Genomic DNA, 15,270 nt, shown 5'->3' with positions numbered 1-15,270 from the left:
GTTTATTGTGATGGCGAGCATCTAGATCAGTTCAAAGTTTATTGTGATGGCGATCATCTAGATCAATTCAAAGTTTATAGTGATGGCGAGCATCTAGATCAGTTCAAAGTTTATAGTGATGGCGAGCATCTAGATCAGTTCAAAGTTTATAGCGATGGCGATCATCTAGATCAATTCAAAGTTTATAGCGATGGCGATCATCTAGATATATTCAAAGTTTATAGCGATGGCGAGCATCTAGATCAATTCAAAGTTTATAGCGATGGCGATCATCTAGATCAATTCAAAGTTTATAGTGATGGCGAGCATCTAGATCAGTTCAAAGTTTAAAGTGATGGCGAGCATCTAGATCAGTTCAAAGTTTATAGTGATGGCGAGCATCTAGATCAGTTCAAAGTTTATAGCAATGGCGAGCATCTAGATCAATTCAAAGTTTATAGCGATGGCGATCATCTAGATCAATTCAAAGTTTATAGTGAATGTTAGCATCTAGATCAGTTAAAAGTTTATAGTGATGGCGATCATCTAGATCAGTTCAAAGTTTAAAGCGATGGTGACCATGTAGATCAGTTCAAAGTTTATAGCGATGGCGAGCATCTAGATCAGTTCAAAGTTTATAGCGATGGCGAGCATCTAGATAAATTCAAAGTTTATAGCAATGGCGATCATCTAGATCAGTTCAAAGTTTATAGTGATGGCGATCATCTAGATCAGTTCAAAGTTTATAGTGATGGCGATCATCTAGATCAGTTCAAAGTTTAAAGCGATGGTGATCATCTAGATCAGTTCAAAGTTTATAGCGATGGCGAGCATCTAGATCAGTTCAAATTTATAGCGATGGTGAGCATCTAGATAAATTCAAAGTTTATAGCGATGGCGATCATCTAGATCAATTCAAAGTTTATAGCGATGGCGAGCATCTAGATCAGTTCAAAGTTTATAGTGATGGCGATCATCTAGATCAATTCAAAGTTTATAGTGATGGTGATCATCTTGATCAGTTCAAAGTTTATAGCGATGGCGAGCATCTAGATAAGTTCAAAGTTTATTGTGATGGCGATCATCTAGATCAATTCAAAGTTTATAGTGAAGGCGAGCATCTAGATCAGTTCAGTTCAAAGTTTATAGTGATGGCGAGCATCTAGATCAGTTCAAAGTTTATAGTGATGGAGATCATCTAGATCAATTCAAAGTTTATAGTGATGGCGATCATCTAGATCAATTCAAAGTTTATTGCGATGGCGATTATCTAGATCAATTCAAAGTTTATAGCGATGGCGAGCATCTAGATCAGTTCAAAGTTTATAGCGATGGCGATCATCTAGATCAATTTAAAGTTTATAGTGAGGGCGATCATCTAGATCAGTTCAAAGTTTATAGCGATGGCGATCATCTAGATCAATTTAAAGTTTATAGTGAGGGCGATCATCTAGATCAGTTCAAAGTTTATAGCGATGGCGAGCATCTAGATCAGTTCAAAGTTTATAGCGATGGCGATCATCTAGATCAATTTAAAGTTTATAGCGATGGCGATCATCTAGATCAATTCAATGTTTATAGCGATGGTGAGCATCTAGATCAATTTAAAGTTTATAGCGATGGCGATCATCTAGATCAATTCAATGTTTATAGCGATGGTGAGCATCTAGATAAATTGAAAGTTTATAGCGATGGTGAGCATCTAGATCATTTCAATGTTTATAGCGATGGCGATCATCTAGATCAATTTAAAGTTTATAGCGATGTTGAGAATCTAGATCAGTTCAAAGTTTATAGTGATGTTGAGCATCTAGATCAGTTTAAAGTTTATAGTGATGTTGAGCATCTAGATCAGTTCAAAGTTTATAGTGATGTTGAGCATCTAGATTAGTTCAAAAATTATAGTGATGTTGAGCATCTAGATCAGTTCAAAGTTTATAGCGATGGCGAGCATCTAGATCAGTTCAAAGTTTATAGCGATGGCGATCATCTAGATCAATTCAAAGTTTATAGCGATGGCGATCATCTAGATCAGTTCAAAGTTTATAGCGATGTTGAGAATCTAGAACAATTCAAAGTTTATAGTGATGGCGATCATCTAGATCAATTCAAAGTTTATAGCGATGGTGAGCATCTAGATCAATTCAAAGTTTATAGTGATGGCGATCATCTAGATCAATTCAAAGTTTATAGCGATGGCGATCATCTAGATATATTCAAAGTTTATAGCGATGGCGAGCATCTAGATCAATTCAAAGTTTATAGCGATGGCGATCATCTAGATCAGTTTAAAGTTTAAAGCATCTAGATAAATTCAAAGTTTATAGCGATGGCGATCATCTAGATTAATTCAAAGTTTATAGCGATGGCGAGCATCTAGATCAGTTCAAAGTTTATAATGATTGTGAGCATCTAGATCAATTCAAAGTTTATAGCGATGGCGAGCATCTAGATCAGTTCAAAGTTTATAGCGATGGCGATCATCTAGATCAGTTCAAAGTTTATAGCGATGTTGAGAATCTAGAACAATTCAAAGTTTATAGTGATGGCGATCATCTAGATCAATTCAAAGTTTATAGCGATGGTGAGCATCTAGATCAATTCAAAGTTTATAGCGATGGCGAGCATCTAGATCAATTCAAAGTTTATAGCGATGGCGATCATCTAGATCAATTCAAAGTTTATAGTAATGGCGAGCATCTAGATCAGTTCAAAGTTTATAGTGATGGCGATCATCTAGATCAATTCAAAGTTTATAGTGATGGTGAGCATCTAGATCAGTTCAATGTTTATTGTGATTGCGAGCATCTAGATCAGTTCAAAGTTTATTGTGATGGCGATCATCTAGATCAATTCAAAGTTTAAAGCGATGGTGACCATGTAGATCAGTTCAAAGTTTATAGCATTGGCGAGCATCTAGATAAATTCAAAGTTTATAGCGATGGCGATCATCTAGATCAGTTCAAAGTTTAAAGTGATGGCGATCATCTAGATCAGTTCAAAGTTTATAGTGATGGCGATCATCTAGATCAGTTCAAAGTTTAAAGCGATGGTGATCATCTAGATCAGTTCAAAGTTTATAGCGATGGCGAGCATCTAGATCAGTTCAAAGTTTATAGCGATGGTGAGCATCTAGATAAATTCAAAGTTTATAGCGATGGCGATATTCTAGATCAATTCAAAGTTTATAGCGATGGCGAGCATCTAGATCAGTTCAAAGTTTATAGTGATGGCGATCATCTAGATCAATTCAAAGTTTATAGTGATGGTGATCATCTTGATCAGTTCAAAGTTTATAGCGATGGCGAGCATCTAGATAAGTTCAAAGTTTATTGTGATGGCGATCATCTAGATCAATTTAAAGTTTATAGTGAAGGCGAGCATCTAGATCAGTTCAAAGTTTATAGTGATGGCGAGCATCTAGATCAGTTCAAAGTTTATAGTGATGGCGAGCATCTAGATCAGTTCAAAGTTTATAGCGATGGCGATCATTTAGATCAATTCAATGTTTATAGCGATGGTGAGCATCTAGATCAATTTAAAGTTTATAGCGATGGCGATCATCTAGATCAATCCAATGTTTATAGCGATGGTGAGCATCTAGATAAATTTAAAGTTTATAGCGATGGTGAGCATCTAGATCAATTCAATGTTTATAGCGATGGCGATCATCTAGATCAATTTAAAGTTTATAGTGATGGTGATCATCTAGATTAGTTCATCGTTTATAGTGATGGCGAGCATCTAGATCAATTCAAAAATTATAGCAATGGCGATCATCTAGATGAATTCAAAGTTTATAGCGATGGTGAGCATCTAGATCAGTTCAAAGTTTATAGTGATGGCGAGCATCTAGATCAGTTCAAAGTTTATAGTGATGTTGAGCATCTAGATTAGTTCAAAGTTTATAGTGATGTTGAGCATCTAGATCAGTTCAAAGTTTATAGTGATGTTGAGCATCTAGATCAGTTCAAAGTTTATAGTGATGTTGAGCATCTAGATTAGTTCAAAGTTTATAGTGATGTTGAGCATCTAGATCAGTTCAAAGTTTATAGTGATGTTGAGCATCTAGATCAGTTCAAACTTTATAGCGATGGTGAGCATCTAGATCAATTTAATGTTTATAGCAATGGTGAGCATATAGAAAAATTTAAAGTTTATAGCGATGGTGAGCATCTAGATCAATTTAATGTTTATAGCGATGGCGATCATCTGGATCAATTTAAAGTTTATAGTGATGGTGATCATCTAGATCAGTTCAAAGTTTATAGTGATGGCGAGCATCTAGATCAATTCAAAGTTTATAGCGATGGCGATCATCTAGATGAATTCAAAGTTTATAGCGATGGTGAGCATATAGATCAATTCAAAGTTTATAGTGATGGCGAGCATCTAGATCAATTCAAAGTTTATAGCGATGGCGATCATCTAGATCAATTCAAAGTTTATAGTGATGGCGAGCATCTAGATCAGTTCAAAGTTAATAGTGATGTTGAGCATCTAGATCAGTTCAAAGTTTATAGTGATGTTGAGCATCTAGATCAGTTCAAAGTTTATTGTGATGTTGAGCATCTAGATCAGTTCAAAGTTTATAGTGATGTTGAGCATTTTGATCAGTTCAAAGTTTATAGTGATGTTGAGCATCTAGATCAATTTAAAGTTTATAGTGATGGTGATCATCTAGATCAGTTCAAAGTTTATAGTGATGGTGAGCATCTAGATCAATTTATAGTTTATAGCGATGGCGATCATCTAGATCAATTCAATGTTTATAGCAATGGATAGCATCTAGATCAGTTCAAACTTTATAGCGATGGTGAGCATCTAGATAAATTTAAAGTTTATAGTGATGGTGATCATCTAGATCAGTTCAAAGTTTATAGTGATGGCGAGCATCTAGATCAATTCAAAGTTTATAGCGATGGCGATCATCTCGATGAATTCAAAGTTTATAGCGATGGTGAGCATCTAGATCAGTTCAAAGTTTATAGTGATGGCGAGCATCTAGATCAATTCAAAGTTTATAGCGATGGCGAGCATCTAGATCAATTCAAAGTTTATAGCGATGGCGATCATCTAGATTAATTCAAAGTTTATAGCGATAGCGAGCATCTAGATCAGTTCAAAGTTTATAGTGATTGTGAGCATCTAGATCAATTCAAAAATTATAGCGATGGCGAGCATCTAGAACAGTTCAAAGTTTATAGCGATGGCGATCATCAAGATGAATTCAAAGTTTATAGCGATGGCGATCATCTAGATCAGTTCAAAGTTTATAACGATGGTGACAATCAAGATCAATTCAAAGTTTATAGTGATGGCGATCATCTAGATCAATTCAATGTTTAGAGTGATGGCGAGCATCTAGATCAATTCAAAGTTTATAGCGATGGCGATCATCTAGATCAATTCAAAGTTTATAGTGATGGCGAGCATCTAGATCAGTTCAAAGTTTATAGTGATGTTGAGCATCTAGATCAGTTCAAAGTTTATAGTGATGTTGAGCATCTAGATCAGTTAAAAGTTTATAGTGATGTCGAGCATCAAGATCAGTTCAAAGTTTATAGCGATGGTGAGCATCTAGATCAATTCAAAGTTTATAGTGATATTGAGCATCTAGATCAATTCAAAGTTTATAGCGATGGTGAGCATCTAGATCAATTCAAAGTTTATAGCGATGGTGAGCATCTAGATCAATTCAAAGTTTATAGTGGTGGCAAGCATCTAGATCAATTCAAAGTTTATAGCGATGGCGATCATCTAGATTAATTCAAAGTTTATAGTGGTGGCGAGCATCTAGATCAATTCAAAGTTTATAGCGATGGCGATCATCTAGATCAATTCAAAGTTTATAGTGATGGCGAGCATCTAGATAAGTTCAAAGTTTATAGTGATTGTGAGCATCTAGATCAATTCAAAGTTTATAGTGATGGCGAGCATCTAGATCAGTTCAAAGTTTATAGTGATGGCGATCATCTAGATCAATTCAAAGTTTATAGCGATGTTGAGCATCTAGATTAGTTCAAAGTTTAAAGCGATGTTGAGCATCTAGATCAGTTCAAAGTTTATAGTGATGTTGAGCATCTAGATCAATTCAAAGTTTATAGTGATGTTGAGCATCTAGATTAGTTGAAAATTAATAGTGATGTTGAGCATCTAGATTAGTTCAAAGTTTATAGTGATGTTGAGCATCTAGATCAGTTCAAAGTTTATAGTGATGTTGAGTATCTAGATCAGTTCAAAGTTTATAGTGAGTTTGAACATCTAGATCAGTTCAAAGTTTATAGTGATGTTGAGCATTTAGATCAGTTCAAAGTTTATAGTGATGTTGAGCATCTAGATCAGTTCAAAGTTTATATTGATGTTGAGCATCTAGATCAGTTCAAAGTTTATAGTGATGTTCAGCATCTAGATCAGTTCAAAGTTTATAGTGATGTTGAGCATCTAGATTAGTTCAAAGTTTATAGCGATGTTGAGCATCTAGATCAGTTCAAAGTTTATAGTGATGTTGAGCATCTAGATCAGTTCAAAGTTTATAGTGATGTTGAGCATCTAGATTAGTTCAAAGTTTATAGTGATGGCGATCATCTAGATCAGTTCAAAGTTTATAGTGATGTTGAGCATCTAGATCAGTTCAAAGTTTATAGTGATGGCAAGCATCTAGATCAGTTCAAAGTTTATAGCGATGGCGAGCATCTAGATCAATTCAAAGTTTATAGCGATGGCGATCATCTAGATCAATTCAAAGTTTATAGCGAATGTTAGCATCTAGATCAGTTCAAAGTTTATAGTGATGGCGATCATCTAGATCAGTTGAAAGTTTAAAGCGATGGTGATCATCTAGATCAGTTCAAAGTTTATAGCGATGGCGAGCATCTAGATCAGTTCAAAGTTTATATTGATGGCGATCATCTAGATCAATTCAAAGTTTATAGTGATGGTGATCATCTAGATTAGTTCAAAGTTTATAGCGATGGCGAGCATCTAGATCAGTTCAAAGTTTATTGTGATGGCGATCATCTAGATCAATTCAAAGTTTATAGTTAAGGCGAGCATCTAGATCAGTTCAAAGTTTATAGCGATAGCGAGCATCTAGATCAGTTCAAAGTTTATAGCGATGGCGATCATCTAGATCAATTTAAAGTTTATAGTGAGGGCGATCATCTAGATCAGTTCAAAGTTTATAGCGATGGCGATCATCTAGATCAATTTAAAGTTTATAGCGATGGCGATCATCTAGATCAATTTAATGTTTATAGCGATGGTGAGCATCTAGATCAATTTAAAGTTTATAGCGATGGTGATTATCTAGATCAATTCAATGTTTATAGCGATGGTGAGCATCTAGATAAATTTAAAGTTTATAGCGATGTTGAGCATCTAGATCAGTTCAAAGTTTATAGTGATGTTGAGCATCTAGATTAGTTCAAAGTTTATAGCGATGTTGAGCATCTAGATCAGTTCAAAGTTTATAGTGATGTTGAGCATCTAGATCAGTTAAAAGTTTATAGTTATGTTGAGCATCTAGATTAGTTCAAAGTTTATAGTGATGTTGAGCATCTAGATAAGTTCAAAGTTTATAGTGATTTCGAGCATCAAGATCAGTTCAAAGTTTATAGCGATGGTGAGCATCTAGATCAATTCAAAGTTTATAGTGATGTTGAGCATCTAGATCAATTCAAAGTTTATAGCGATGGTGAGCATCTAGATCAATTCAAAGTTTATAGCGATGGCGATCATCTAGATCAATTCAAAGTTTATAGTGGTGGCGAGCATCTAGATCAATTCAAAGTTTATAGCGATGGCGATCATCTAGATTAATTCAAAGTTTATAGTGGTGGCAAGCATCTAGATCAATTCAAAGTTTATAGCGATGGCGATCATCTAGATCAATTCAAAGTTTATAGTGATGGCGAGCATTTAGATCAGTTCAAAGTTTATAGTGATTGTGAGCATCTAGATCAATTCAAAGTTTTTAGTGATGGCGAGCATCTAGATCAGTTCAAAGTTTATAGTGATGGCGATCATCTAGATCAGTTCAAAGTTTATAGTGATGGCGATCATCTAGATCAGTTCAAAGTTTATAGCGATGGCGATCATCTAGATCAATTCAAAGTTATTAGCGATGGCATAAATCTAGATCAGTTCAAAGTTTATAGCGATGGCGATCATCTAGATCAGTTCAAAGTTTATAGTGATGTTGAGCATCTAGATTAGTTCAAAGTTTAAAGCGATGGTGATCATCTAGATCAGTTCAAAGTTTATAGCGATGGCGAGCATCTAGATCAGTTCAAAGTTTATAGCGATGGCGAGCATCTAGATCAATTCAAAGTTTATAGCGATGGCGATTATCTAGATCAATTCAAAGTTTATAGCGATGGCGATCATCTAGATCAATTTAAAGTTTATAGCGATGGCGATCATCTTGATCAATTCAATGTTTATAGCGATGGTGAGCATCTAGATCAATTTAAAGTTTATAGCGATGGCGATCATCTAGATAATTTAATGTTTATAGCGATGGTGAGCATCTAAATAAATTTAAAGTTTATAGCGATGGTGAGCATCTAGATCAATTTAATGTTTATAGCGATGGCGATCATCTAGATCAATTTAAAGTTTATAGTGATGGTGATCATCTAGATCAGTTCAAAGTTTATAGTGATGGCGAGCATCTAGATAAATTCAAAGTTTATAGCGATGGCGATCATCTAGATGAATTCAAAGTTTATAGCGATGGTGAGCATCTAGATCAGTTCAAAATTTATAGTGATGTTGAGCATCTAGATCAATTCAAAGTTTATAGCGATGGTGAGCATCTAGATCAATTCAAAGTTTATAGTGATGGCGAGCATCTAATTCAATTCAAAGTTTATAGCGATGGCGATCATCTAGATCAATTCAAAGTTTATAGTAATGGCGAGCATCTAGATCAGTTCAAAGTTTATAGTGATGTTGAGCATCTAGATTAGTTCAAAGTTTATAGTAATGTTGAGCATCTAGATTAGTTCAAAGTTTATAGTGATGTTGAGCATCTAGATCAGTTCAAAGTTTATAGTGATGTTGAGCATCTAGATCAGTTCAAAGTTTATAGTGATGTTGAGCATCTAGATCAGTTCAAAGTTTATAGTGATGTTGAGCATCTAGATCAGTTCAAAGTTTATAGCGATGGCGAGCATCTAGATCAATTCAAAGTTTATAGCGATGGCGATCATCTAGATCAATTCAAAGTTATTAGCGATGGCATAAATCTAGATCAGTTCAAAGTTTATAGCGATGGCGATCATCTAGATAAGTTCAAAGTTTATAGTGATGTTGAGCATCTAGATTAGTTCAAAGTTTAAAGCGATGGTGATCATCTAGATCAGTTCAAAGTTTATAGCGATGGCGAGCATCTAGATCAATTCAAAGTTTATAGCGATGGCGATTATTTAGATCAATTCAAAGTTTATAGCGATGGCGATCATCTAGATCAATTTAAAGTTTATAGCGATGGCGATCATCTTGATCAATTCAATGTTTATAGCGATGGTGAGCATCTAGATCAATTTAAAGTTTATAGCGATGGCGATCATCTAGATAATTTAATGTTTATAGCGATGGTGAGCATCTAAATAAATTTAAAGTTTATAGCGATGGTGAGCATCTAGATCAATTTAATGTTTATAGCGATGGCGATCATCTAGATCAATTTAAAGTTTATAGTGATGGTGATCATCTAGATCAGTTCAAAGTTTATAGTGATGGCGAGCATCTAGATAAATTCAAAGTTTATAGCGATGGCGATCATCTAGATGAATTCAAAGTTTATAGCGATGGTGAGCATCTAGATCAGTTCAAAATTTATAGTGATGTTGAGCATCTAGATCAATTCAAAGTTTATAGCGATGGTGAGCATCTAGATCAATTCAAAGTTTATAGTGATGGCGAGCATCTAAATCAATTCAAAGTTTATAGCGATGGCGATCATCTAGATCAATTCAAAGTTTATAGTAATGGCGAGCATCTAGATCAGTTCAAAGTTTATAGTGATGTTGAGCATCTAGATTAGTTCAAAGTTTATAGTAATGTTGAGCATCTAGATTAGTTCAAAGTTTATAGTGATGTTGAGCATCTAGATCAGTTCAAAGTTTATAGTGATGTTGAGCATCTAGATCAGTTCAAAGTTTATAGTGATGTTGAGCATCTAGATCAGTTCAAAGTTTATAGTGATGTTGAGCATCTAGATCAGTTCAAAGTTTATAGCGATGGCGAGCATCTAGATCAATTCAAAGTTTATAGCGATGGCGATCATCTAGATCAATTCAAAGTTATTAGCGATGGCATAAATCTAGATCAGTTCAAAGTTTATAGCGATGGCGATCATCTAGATAAGTTCAAAGTTTATAGTGATGTTGAGCATCTAGATTAGTTCAAAGTTTAAAGCGATGGTGATCATCTAGATCAGTTCAAAGTTTATAGCGATGGCGAGCATCTAGATCAGTTCAAAGTTTATAGCGATGGTGAGCATCTAGATCAATTCAATGTTTATAGCGATGGCGATCATCTAGATCAATTTAAAGTTTATAGTGATGGTGATCATCTACATCAGTTCAAAGTTTATAGCGATGGCGATCATCTAGATCAATTCAAAGTTATTAGCGATGGCATAAATCTAGATCAGTTCAAAGTTTATAGCGATGGCGATCATCTAGATAAGTTCAAAGTTTATAGTGATGTTGAGCATCTAGATTAGTTCAAAGTTTAAAGCGATGGTGATCATCTAGATCAGTTCAAAGTTTATAGCGATGGCGAGCATCTAGATCAGTTCAAAGTTTATAGCGATGGCGAGCATCTAGATCAATTCAAAGTTTATAGCGATGGCGATTATCTAGATCAATTCAAAGTTTATAGCGATGGCGATCATCTAGATCAATTTAAAGTTTATAGCGATGGCGATCATCTAGATCAATTCAATGTTTATAGTGATGGCGAGCATCTAGATAAATTCAAAGTTTATAGCGATGGCGATCATCTAGATGAATTCAAAGTTTATAGCGATGGTGAGCATCTAGATCAATTCAAAGTTTATAGCGATGGTGAGCATCTAGATCAATTCAAAGTTTATAGTGATGGCGAGCATCTAAATCAATTCAAAGTTTATAGCGATGGCGATCATCTAGATCAATTCAAAGTTTATAGTAATGGCGAGCATCTAGATCAGTTCAAAGTTTATAGTGATGTTGAGCATCTAGATTAGTTCAAAGTTTATAGTGATGTTGAGCATCTAGATCAGTTCAAAGTTTATAGTGATGTTGAGCATCTAGATCAGTTCAAAGTTTATAGTGATGTTGAGCATCTAGATTAGTTCAAAATTTATAGTGATGTTGAGCATCTAGATCAGTTCAAAGTTTATAGTGATGTTGAGCATCTAGATCAGTTTAAAGTTTATAGTGATGTTGAGCATCTAGATCAGTTCAAAGTTTATAGTGATGTTGAGCAACTTGATCAGTTCAAAGTTTTTAGTGATGTTGAGCATCTAGATCAGTTCAAAGTTTATAGTGATGTTGAGCATCTAGATTAGTTCAAAGTTTATAGTGATGTTGAGCATCTAGATCAGTTCAAAGTTTATAGTGATGTTGAGCATCTAGATCAGTTCAAAGTTTATAGTGATGTTGAGCATCTAGATCAGTTCAAAGTTCATATAATGTCGAGTTTATAAAATCAATTTTTATTTGATTCTCTGCATTCACTTTGTAAAAACACTTGTATTTGGGAAACACTGACTTACACTCATGGCTTCGTCCATCTGGTAACATCCTTTCATTTAGTGCTTTGAGATAGTGTTATCAACTCTTTCAGTTCAACACAGAGTGGAAAGGCGGAAATAGTAAGATATACATTTATACGTACACATACGTTTTTCTGCTGATAGCCTTGCATAGACTATTCCAACGAAGCAAGTGCAAAACAGATATTTGATACCCTACTGTGAACGTTCGGACATTGTATACTGATGCACCAACAGAATTCTTGTATACGTATTTTTTTTTTGTTACATCTATGGTGAACATCGTTTTAATATTAGGAAAGTTGAATGTATTGTTTCTAAGACGCTTTAATGTAGAGATCTCAATACAATTTGCTGTATGAAGTAAATTGAAAGCATTTCAGAGCTTTATTGTTGGACATTGTTCAAATCATGAACTTACCTTGCCAATCTGTGAATCACTGTCAGAAAGTATTCTTTTACAGACAAAATCTGATAAAATTTCTTGGAGCTTTGCTTATGTTTCTGTTTCATAAAGTTGAATGCATACAGAGTTCCACTTAAAAAAAAAAGAATTGAAACAATATTTTTATATAAATCAACAATTAAACATATAATTCTATGCAATTCGAAAAATAAAAAAACGCATGTTCCACACGACACTACCAACTCAAAGAACTTGACAACTCAGGGGTACAAAATAACGTTACACTTAAATGTCCATGCTCAATAAATACACTGTACAAATATTCCTCCGTTAACAATCGGTACAATATTCTGTACGCCGTATCAACTCTTGCACAGGTCTCTCCGTCTCGTCCCGGACCTGCAATGGGTTCACCTGTTCAGGACTGACTTCACACTGGACTCTTTGTGTCAGACTCGTTAGCAGATCAAGATCAAGACGTTGTCTCGTACGCTCGAAATGTCTTGACAGTACTCCGCACCGAACCGGGGGATTTATTCTTATTTCCACTGTGATGATTTCTGTTTTTTTTTGTTGTTAATATTTGTAGATGATTTTATATTTATGATTGTGTTTCAATATATTGCTTATCTTTTTTTTTTATATCTATAATGGCACAAACAGAATCACTTACAGGGGAAATATAAAAATACAGAAATACACTGAAGAATCTTCTAGACTTCTTTTTTTCTCTCTTTATATGAACTCCTTCAAAACGTAAATTCCATTATTCCTAATACAGCATTACTTGAAATAGATTCCATCACTGACGTAATACATTCACAACGAAATCAAACACTTCGACCTGAGCTTTACTAGCTTCTTAACTTAAACTTCAGTTTCATAGAATCATAGACAATTGTGTCCCAAATATTTCTCTAATCTATCACCTTCCAGAAGCTGACGGATGCAAGTTTTTTACTGACCTCTTTCTCTGAATGGTTAATTATAATTACACTGCGACTTCTGCGAACTGCTTTGACCTAACCCTCGGCCTTTCTTTTTTTAGCCACGCCCGAAAGGGGAAAAGACGCTATTAGTTTTGTGTGGAATGTCTGTCTGTAGAAGACTATTTACCATATTTCTAACACATTTTTGCAAATGGTTTTAGATTGTTTGTCAAAAATTTTCTGTCATACTAACCACTACATTTAAACCAAAAAAAAGTTTTCTTTTTTTTTTTAAACAAAAAAATCTATTTAGTATGTATATAAGTTGGAAATAGCACACTTAACTTCTTTTTTTACGGAAATGTTTTTTTTCTTGAGGATTTGAATAAGAGATAAACGCTTTACATAACAATTGGATCAATTAGATATTCATTATAAGACATCAGTTAGGCCAGGTTCACATCTAATTTCACATTCACTTTTATCCTTTGGTCTGCTGGACCGCTGGTGTACCACATAAAATCTGTCAACCTTCTTTCTCCATTCTTCTCTGTCATTTGTCTTTGATAGAATTTCATTCTGATGTTCTTTCTGAAAATATTTAAACTGCTTTTTTACCTGCCTTGTGGACCACTTACGGGCCGATTTTGAGTTTGTCTTTCCACACAAACTGTCTTTGTAACCTTGTTTTTTTTAGTTATGGATGTTTCCATAACGAGTGTCACGGTGAGGGTGTGAAAATATTACATACACCAAATGTTGCCTGCTCTTTGTCTAAAACTCGAAAATCACATATTGACGCCGGATCTGTTCATAATTATACAAGCAGATTCGCGTGAAATGGTCAAATTTATTTTTGAAATCAAATTCTTGATGAAAGGGGCAATATAGTTTGGATGGGGAACGTTTGTAACTTCTTCAATTCATGCTGAAAATATCGAAGTCTTCCTTTGTACATTCCTTAACAAATAGTGGAGTTGGACCCATAGTGTGTCTTCTCTAAATGTTTACAGTTAGACATTGTAATCCGTTGGAATGCCCAGACGAAAACATGACGTTTTAAAACAGAACAGTTAAATATGGCGACACAGTGTAATAGTGGCGTGAAAATGTCATATTTGTGAGGTTCGGGGGTGGACCCTTGAAGCCAAGCGTCTTCCTGCGTTCTTCACTGTCAGTAACACATTCTCCTGACATCCACGGCTAAGTATTCATCCTTTGAAAAAAAAAAACGGGTCAAATTCAGTAAATCAAAGTACTTGGAGGCATTGACCGATACTGAAGTGTGACGTGTGAACTGAAATTCAATTTTTTAAATAATAATGATTGCATTTTTGCATTAAAGAATATTGGTTGGGGCGACTCGATATAAGGATGTAATTTATAGCATATATAACTTATATTAGTGACAGATTTTACTGTTTATAAATTCTTAACTATAGTACAAAAGAAAAAGTAATAATGGGAGGGGGTATGTGGCATTTTACGTCTCGAGAGACGATCTTTTCCCTTTGCAACTTCTTGTGTGACTAAAGAGGCCAATCCTTGATACACAGCTGCGATCGCAGGTTGGGCATATATAATCACCAGGCGCCGTTGCATTTTCACCCTTCTTTCTGCTTCTGTTGTGTATGACATCTGCAATCTGTGACCCTTCCTTTATGCTCTCTCTCCATGTGGATCTATCCAGTGCCACCTCTTCCCAGTTGCCAGTGTCAATTTTGAAGAGCTTCATGTCGCGTTTGCATACATCCGTATAACGTAAAAGTGGGCGACCAGCGGCTCTCCTGCCTTCTATTAGATCGCCATACAGGATGTCCTGTGGAAGTCGACCTACTGGCATTCTACGAAAATGGCCAAGCCAGCCAAGGCGTCTGCTATCTTATCTTATCTTAAATAATACAGACGTTACTTCAAAAAAGAAAATGATTACGTCCTACGCGTCATGCATTTAGTCATGCATTTAACCAATTACTTAAATTCTGCCAAGTCACTGGTTTTCCTGGCTAGCTCAGGCAACCCATTCCATGCTCTAATAGCACTAGGGAAGAAGGAGTATTTGTACAAATTTGTCCTAGCATATGGGACGAGGAATGTGCCTTTATCTTTGTGTCTTTCAGAGTATTTTATTAATTTTTTTTTTGTATTTGAAGATTATGGTTCAGTGTTTTATGTATGATTGCTAC

The 15,270-nt window shown here is 35.0% G+C and overlaps 1 protein-coding gene across 4 annotated transcripts in view; it reads right to left on the bottom strand.

Moving 5' to 3' along the window:
- The window catches only part of LOC106079467 (uncharacterized), a 176,073-nt gene that overhangs the window by 114,217 nt on the left and 46,586 nt on the right, over nucleotides 1-15,270 (bottom strand). For all 4 annotated transcript variants that reach the window (XM_056025484.1, XM_056025482.1, XM_056025481.1 and 1 more), the window contains one exon: nucleotides 12,171-12,287. In XM_056025484.1, coding sequence (XP_055881459.1) covers nucleotides 12,171-12,287 — 117 coding nt within the window. The remainder of the gene's footprint in view (nucleotides 1-12,170; nucleotides 12,288-15,270) is intronic.

Source organism: Biomphalaria glabrata, chromosome 4, assembly GCF_947242115.1.
Source record: "Biomphalaria glabrata chromosome 4, xgBioGlab47.1, whole genome shotgun sequence".
Lineage (NCBI taxonomy): Eukaryota > Metazoa > Mollusca > Gastropoda > Planorbidae > Biomphalaria > Biomphalaria glabrata.
This window is presented reverse-complemented; position numbering and strand designations above follow the sequence as displayed.